The sequence below is a fragment of the Sinocyclocheilus rhinocerous genome, unplaced genomic scaffold (assembly GCF_001515625.1).
Source record: "Sinocyclocheilus rhinocerous isolate Xijiao unplaced genomic scaffold, SAMN03320098_v1.1 scaffold1163, whole genome shotgun sequence".
Classification (NCBI taxonomy): domain Eukaryota; kingdom Metazoa; phylum Chordata; class Actinopteri; order Cypriniformes; family Cyprinidae; genus Sinocyclocheilus; species Sinocyclocheilus rhinocerous.
Window position 1 is genome coordinate 525594 of NW_015642328.1, and position 8323 is coordinate 533916.

The 8323-nt window shown below is 36.5% G+C and overlaps 1 protein-coding gene across 4 annotated transcripts in view; it reads right to left on the bottom strand.

The window, feature by feature from the left end:
• kif13ba (kinesin family member 13Ba) overlaps positions 1-6650 on the bottom strand; it is a 45073-nt gene extending 38423 nt beyond the window's left edge. For all 4 annotated transcript variants that reach the window (XM_016572690.1, XM_016572689.1, XM_016572691.1 and 1 more), the window contains exons 1-2: positions 5465-6650; positions 1461-1545 (exon numbers count right to left, since the gene is read on the bottom strand). In XM_016572690.1, coding sequence (XP_016428176.1) covers positions 1461-1545; positions 5465-5534 — 155 coding nt within the window. In that variant the 5' untranslated portion in view covers positions 5535-6650. The remainder of the gene's footprint in view (positions 1-1460; positions 1546-5464) is intronic.
• Positions 6651-8323: the final 1673 nt, after the last annotated feature.

Below are 8323 nucleotides of genomic sequence, written 5' to 3' on the forward strand. Positions count from 1 at the left end.
GTAAAAAGATCTGGGCTTGTGGCACCGTTCGCGCAAACCGCATTGGCCACTCAAAGACGCAGGCTCCTCGCGGCAATATTCGCTGGTTTAGGGAAGACGGTCTGCTGTGTGTTGAGTGGAAGGACAAGAGGGACGTGCTGATGTGCTCCACCTTTCATAAAGCCTTTAATGGAGACTCCATTAAGAGGAATGTTAAAGGAGCCGATGGAGTTTGGGCCTTTCAGGATTTCCCAGTTCCAGCCGCAGTGCTGGATTACAACAAGTTAGTAGATTTTATTCAATGGTGTGAAGTAGGGCTGGGCGATATGGCCTAAAAAAAAATCCCCGATTTTTTCACAAAAAATCCGATTTACGATTTAAATAAAAAATTTTCGATTTCAATTTTTCGATTTTTTAAAAATCTATCTGCAGATGACAGAAATAGTTCAAAACGAGTTTTAACTTAATTTTCCCTTTTGGGATTTGATCTGGATTTCCCCCTTGGGGTTAAAGTGCAAACAGAAACAACAAGCCAAAAAGACAAGATGGCAGGCCCTGCCATTGTAAACAGTGAAAATGCAACATAACGTAACATAACATAAAATGTAACATAACATTCTTATCATACCGGATACAGTTTGTAAATGTTTGTAAGACTGTAGGTCAGTGGTCTTCACTATTTTTTTCATGGGAGCCGCACTGATAGGGCAAAGTCAATCAGAGAGCCACTTTTACCGCGAAGTATTAAAAGTTACATCGTCATAAATAGCATGTCTTTTTATCAATCTGTCATCCCTGATATGCAATGCAATGCAAAAGGGGCCATCATTCTTTATCATTTACCAGTCAAATTTGTAACTGAGACAAGATGATTTAAAAAAAAGCAGGATTACCTTAATTCTGGAAAGACCTTACGTTATTAACAATTTTTTATACTAGTCCATCATGTATCTAACCATCCAAGTGCACATTCGGCATTAAGAGCTGTTAAGATTAAAACTGGCAACTAAAACTAATGCCGCTGTTTTAGGTATTTTGTTTTTATATCAATTATTTGTAATAGAGCAGACACTGTCTGACCGTCTACACACCGTACACGGCGACAGTTGTTTTGCCGCGCCCCGCTGCGCTAAAAGTCCGTCTACACTCGTTGACACTACACTTGCAAATCATCTGAACGTAGTGTCAGTACAGTTCGTCATTAGGGATGCAACGATTATAGATTTTGTTGGTACGATTATTGTCTGAGGAATAATCGCTGAGCCCATTCGGAACAACGGGAGCCCAGAGGGAAGCGTCGGCAGATGTTAAAGAGAAAAACGATTTTCATTCAAACAAGTCGACGTAAACTACACATTCGAGTTAATCGATAAAATCGATTTATCGCCCAGCCCTACACCAAATACACAAAATAATGTTCTTTTTAGCAACATCATATGACCACTTTAATATAGTATGTCAGATTTTCCAATTTAACTTACCTGGAATCTTTTCCTAGGTTTGCCGGGTACAGATATGTTTGATTCCCCTCCATTTCCACAACACATTTTGTGTTCAGGTCCTTTTCTGTAGGGAAAAAAAACACATTGAGGCAATTTAAGAACCAAAGAATATACATTTTAAATTTATTTTGTACTGCATCACGTCAAAAAGAATCAAGCTGTTGGAATATTTAAAAAAATGGATACAATGCCACTAAACTGATCAGATGAAGCATATATCCTATGGAACTGCTACTCTAAATATGTTTGTCCCCCATATTGCGTTCCCAGTTATCCTGATTATGCAGAACCAAAGGCTAAAATCAATAGCAGGGGTTTATTTCACAGCAGGAGATGCTGATCAAGGACTGAATCCAAACCAGCATTCTGACACAGAGAGTGTTCCTGAAATCACCCACCACTATTCTCACAGATATGGAAAGAGTTCAGAGCAAAACCAGTTTTACAGACTCACGTCCTCAGATGGGATTTTAAAGGCCATTTCAGGACAATCAAGCTATAATCTCCCTTGACAGGCTGTTAACTACATTAGCAAAAAAAAATCTACACATGCTAGATGCCATATGGCAATCTTAATACCCCTTTTAATCTATAATTTTGCTAACCAACTATTTCCAAATCCATATTTCCCCAAAATTTAATTAAATGATTTCAGAGTGAATGTGCAATAAACTCATCAGCAGGTCATGAGATGCCACAGTTCTCAAATGTGAAAATAATTTAAGGCAAAAATCAATATTTCATGACCAATTATGTATTAATTTGGAATGTCTCATGTAATAAGTAAGAATAGTGAATGATCTGTCTCGGATTATTTTGCAAAATTGACCAGATTTTATAAAATGTGGCATATACCGTCAGTGGATTTGGTTTTGTGTTTGCATTGCATTATTCAATTAAACACTTTGGAATAATTTGATTCAATTTAGGAAAGAAATTGGACCAAACGGAATAGCTGGCAAACACAATTATTTAAATAAATAAATAAACAATATTTGTGCACACAAATACATGAAAATAATTAGAAATAATAAATAAAAATTTAAATAATGTACACAAAAAATATTATAGATATTGGAAATGGGAAGTAAATTAAGCAATTAAACATTAAAGCATTGTTTGGTTCTTTTTTAACTCACAGAAAATGTTTAGTTTAAGTTTAGTTTAGGCTGCAAGACATAAAAAGCACAGAAACATGGTCAATGAACACAAGATCCAGTGACAACACAGCACTCGCTATATAGTTCAAGTGACACTTCCATGAACTGGCACGAAACTCTCTCACACTGGCCACATGCCATCAGGCCATCCTTAATGTTGAACCCTGGGATTGGCTCGGGTCTCAGCTTGGCCAGAGCCAAGAGCCTTCACTCTGACAGCAACAGCGGGAAGAACCTGCAACAGCATTCCTTCAAACACTATGTCAGCAGCAAGCCTGTTGCTAAAGCAGTTTCCGGTCCAATAAATGGATTCCAAATAAAGTTTTGCAGTTCGGTCAGCTGAAAATTTATGATGCACTGCTGACAAACAAAGGGACCGACCTAATCCTAATACTAACACACCCAATCCAACAGCAGGCCAAAGCATGTTTGAAACCAACAAACTCTCCTACTGACAACAACAGGGAAGTGGAAAGCATCTGCAGCTGACTCAGAAATCCTTGGAAAGGATGCAATCCGAAGCCACACTCGCTGTAACAACTTCCTGTTAAAGCAGGAAACAACTGGTTTCCTCCCAGCATTGGTGGCCAAGGTCCAATAAGGAGACCCATCTGGATTTACCACAGCTAGCCAGTCAAAAAATCTGAATTTCCTGCATTATGTCACTCAGGAGAGAGCGATAAGCACATGTAATCTTGGCAACAGTGACGAAGTGGAAAGATTGACAGAATCCTGAACACAATAACACAAAGACCAAGCGACTATTTATCTACAGTGAACAAAAGGCAGTGACAATGCCCTGAAGCTAATTTCTATAATTATTTGCCTAAGTTTATGGAAGTAAAACTATTAACCAATGCACGGTTCAGTTAGTTACATGAAACTGTGACTGCATTCTTCAGGCCATGCGAGAAAGGAAAGAGGCAATTGGTGTATTCAACTAAACCGGTAAATCATTAACTATTTAAACCTCTATATCCCTTTATCCACCAAAAAGGTTTTGTGAAATTATCTTTACATAGTCTTAGAATTTAATATGAACATTTTCTTAGAGGAATCCAAACACATTTTTGGCCATGGGAACATGTTCGGTTATGCAATGTTGGCAAATAGTCCATTCAGACTCCCTTCCTGCCTTTGTCCAAAATAAAAAGAGAGAGAGACAGAGAAAGACAGCGCAAGTAAAACAGAAAGTTAAGTGTCATTTAGAGACTTTCAAATTCAAATTCTCTATGTCATATGAAGTAACGTCTGAAAAGTCTTTGGAACTGGAATAATACAATAATGAATGTCAGAATTCCAGCATTACAAATGGAGACTGGGAAGTGTTTTAAAGGATATGTGACTCAGAAAGCTCACACAGGCTGTCTTGTGACCGAATGTTACGCTCCAGTCGGACACGTGACCGCGTCACTACAATGTAGCAAATATTTCACGCTTCGGTGGCTTTACCAAGACACATGTTCTCCCACGGCAAGACCTGCTTTAATGTCATGCGTTCATGTGAAAGACATGCAAGTAATCATGCAAATAATCTTGGAGAAAAAGAAAAGGTGAATAGAAAAAAGGAAATTTAATTAAACAGTATATATGACATTAATGGGGTGTCCTCTGGATAGATAGATAGATAGATAGATAGATAGATAGATGGATGGAAAGAGAGAAAATCTTGCATGTATCATATATACAGAGTTTCTGTGGTCATAGAAAACCAGGAAACGGGTAGTTGACAACTTCAAGCTGTGTAATGTTATCATTTATCTCAACCAATCTTTTTATAGATGCAATGTGTTTGATAATGTATACATATTTTGCACTTTTAAAAATACACTTGTCGTATTGTTAATGAACTTCACCAAATATACTAAAGTTGAATTAAAAAGTTCACGTCACCTGACCCAAATATAAATAAAGTCTAAGATGGATGGATGGATATAATTTTTTTCACCAAGACGAATTCCTTGTGTATGTAAACATACTTGGCAATAAAGCTTTCTAATAGATAGATAGATAGATAGATAGATATTTTTTCACCAAGATGAATTCCTTATGTAAACATACTTGGCAATAAAGCTTTCTAATAGATAGATAGATAGATAGATAGATATTTTTACACCAAGACAAATTCCTTGTGTATGTAAACATACTTGGCAATAAAGCTTTCTCATTCTAGATAGATAGATAGATAGATAGATAGATAGATAGTAGACTTGTGCTGGTATTCGGTAATGCGATATATCACGGTAATGAATATGCACGATATTGTTATCGTGGGCACTTCTAAATACCGTGAATAATTATATATTACAAATTATTCCGAATTTTGAATGCATTTTAAGAATACTTTTCCCATCAACTGGACAAAATGCACAACACGCTGTATGCTGCGTGAAAGACGTGTGCGCACTCTGAGGTAAACAAGCGCGGACGTGAAGCACATGGCGGAACATGTGAGAGACGCTCTGGATGAAAGCGCACTTTCACTCTCTGACAGCAGATGACGCTAAACTGCAGAAATAATAATAATAATAATAATTTTAAACTAAATTTCAATATCGTGATGATACCGTATACCGTGATAAAAGCGTGAGCAATTAATCGCAACATGAAAATTTGATACCAGCATATCCCTAATAGATAGATAGATAGATAGATAGACCAGATTAAAAAGCCGTGTCCTAAAACCTAGTGTGCTGACTAGCTAGACATCTTCTGAGGACCACAGGGACGATTCAAACGTCCAGGAAAGCACTACACTGGGTCTTGAAATACAGGCTGCATGTGAACTGTGATATCAAGTGACAGAACTGAAACTCGACTCACCTCTCCGGTTCATGGGTCGGACCCGAACCGCCACCTTCACGTTGGAGTCGTTCAAATTAGCGTCACCCATGATGTATGTCGATATATCCACGAGAAGACGTGTTATAAAACGACCGAAATGCTTCCTGACAGCTACGAGTTCATAAAATAAAACTCATCTAGATATACCTGTCACAGGAGTCCTGGATAATTTGTGATATCTGAAGCGTGTCGTGTCCAAAAATGGCCAGCATCGTCCTTACTGGGTTGTTTTTCTGCGTTTTGAACGACACCGTAAAGACATTGTCGCTTTTAATAATGTAAAAGAAAAGGTTAGCGGAAAGTCTTGACAGCTGGAGATTTAGTTGGATCAAAACCAAGAGTCGAGAGCAAAGCCAACTCCCTCCTGGATTCCTGTCACACTCACACTGGGTCAAACTGCAAATGTCAAGACTTTTGTCCAGCAGGAAACCGAGTAACTAATAAGCAAGCAGGGTTTAAATAATTAATGCCTGGCTGTGACAGTCTAACTACCGCATTTTGCTTGAAGAACGTTTTGCATTTAAAAAACAAATATATCCCTGCCGGTGTTTTAATCCAGGGAAACGCTGCAGAACTATTTCAATGGCGGTTTAATCGTATTTATCTGGGGTAAAGTGCAATGCAGGCAGATCTGTATAGTGTTTATCCAAAAATATATCAAACAAATAAGACAATGTTCGCAATGCACAGGACTACAAGTTGTTAGGCTATTAAATGCTGATCTGTCAAATGCAGTACTTTTACATGAACAAAATGGCAAACAACACAGTTTTAGACAGAAATGCCATTAATGTAAACGTCAACGACTGAGAAAAATCCTAAACATCCTAATCTGGCAGTTATTTTCGAAATCTGATCGCGAATTGTTGAAATGGTAGGAGATCCCACAGCATCTGATGCGTATTTGTTGAATTTTGGTTTCTTTTCAGGCTGAGTCCAACTACACGAGCTGATTAAAACAATGATGCTGCTCTACATTTCCCATTCAGCTCAGCAAATCTTCTGGGTTATTTTCCAGTATAACGGAGACAAGACACGCGTCTTCTATAGAATTAGCAAATCCGGGGAAATGAAGATTGGATTGATTTAAGGACTCCAGCGTGGATGTTACGGTCGTAATAAGCAGCCGCTTTATTCCATGACTGAGCAGCGTGAAGCCAGTGATGTTAACGGTGATCTGTGACGCCCAGCGGAAGTTCATCTTTCAAAGTAAAAGTCCATAAAATAAAAACACAAATAAAATTAATAAAGTGATTTCATACATTCACCAATAATAATTATTAATTTTATTATTAATAATAATTAATCATCAAATCACCAGTCATATAAAAACAACAACAATAATAATAATAATAATTGTGTGTGTGTGTGTGTGTATATATATATATATATATAATTATTATTATTGCGGTAGTATTCGTACTATAAGCTTTTTTAATTACATATATAATTCTCGAGTCAGAACTGAAAACCATCCATTTGTGATCAGCTGATCTCCTGGAACAGCCATTCAAAAGCTGATTGTGTTTGTTTGGAAGTTCATGCCATTGTGGTGAGGTCAGATATATTTCGGTCATTTTCCCATTTAAGTCCACCTTTTTCATCGTTAACAGACATTTTAATATCCTACCCATAAAGTTGGATGTTCCGAATGCTCACACAAACTCGGTGTGATATAGCTTTGGAAAGAGAGATGGTTCTTTAATATTGCTTATTTTAAGGTGGTTAAATACTGCCATCATATGATGAGTACTTTAACTGATAGCACAAATAAATGCAGCGATTTACATTCTGTAAATTTTCTTGAACCCCGTTTAAGGGTCTAGTTTTTATTTGTTCATGTTGTGCGACACCTGCTGGTCATATTTTGCACACTGAACCACGCGTCCCATACAAATAAAAAAAACGTATATGACGTTACTTATATATATATATATATAAAATATATTTACTTTATATCATTTGTATAACAAATTTTGTCAGTGTCATTATTCAGGTGTATTTTTTTCTTTTTTATGTTTTCAGTTAAAAAAAAGACTTTCAGTTAAAAGTATAAATATTAGAACAGCAATAGAAAGAATAATAGTAGTTAAAAAGAACATTAAACGATATCAAAATCCATAGCTCAAAACAGAAACAAAACGGAACCGTAATTAGCCTAAAGAAATAGATCAAAATAAATAAATAAATAAATAATAATAAAGGGAAAGAAAGGAAGAGGACAATACTCAAAAAAAATTAAGTGAAAAGTGTGTGTTTGGTGTTGTAGATGACGGATCTGTCACATATTATCACTCTTTTGTATTTACTGGTTATTAAAATTAGTGCATAGAGATCTTAGAGAGACGGTATTTGTATGTCAGATACCAACAGAGGAGGCTTTTCGATAATGTAGATCTTAAGTTAAATGTATTCGAGCTAATAATTTGTCGTCCCAGTTTCTTGGTTATGTAATACTGTGATATCCCACTAGAGGATGCTGAATTCTCAAATAAAACCACCCAAATGTATTTTCATGAGACCAAAGGGATACAATGACAAATTTTTAAATGTAATAACATTAACTTATGATTCCCTTATTTTTAAAGTATTTTGTATTTGGGCTGAAAAGCAATCAGAATTATTATACTGTCAAAAAGCGCCACAAAAGTTTGATCAAGACTTGTAACTAAGTTTGCTTGAAGCTGAGTCACTTTTCTTGTACAATAACACCGACTGCACTTACATGAGTAAGTCGTCTGTTACTGAAATGTCATGGTCCACCCTATACATAAAGGTTGAAAATAGGAACAATAATTGCAGATGAAGGAGTGCCTCTACTTTAGTGAAAGTTTAATT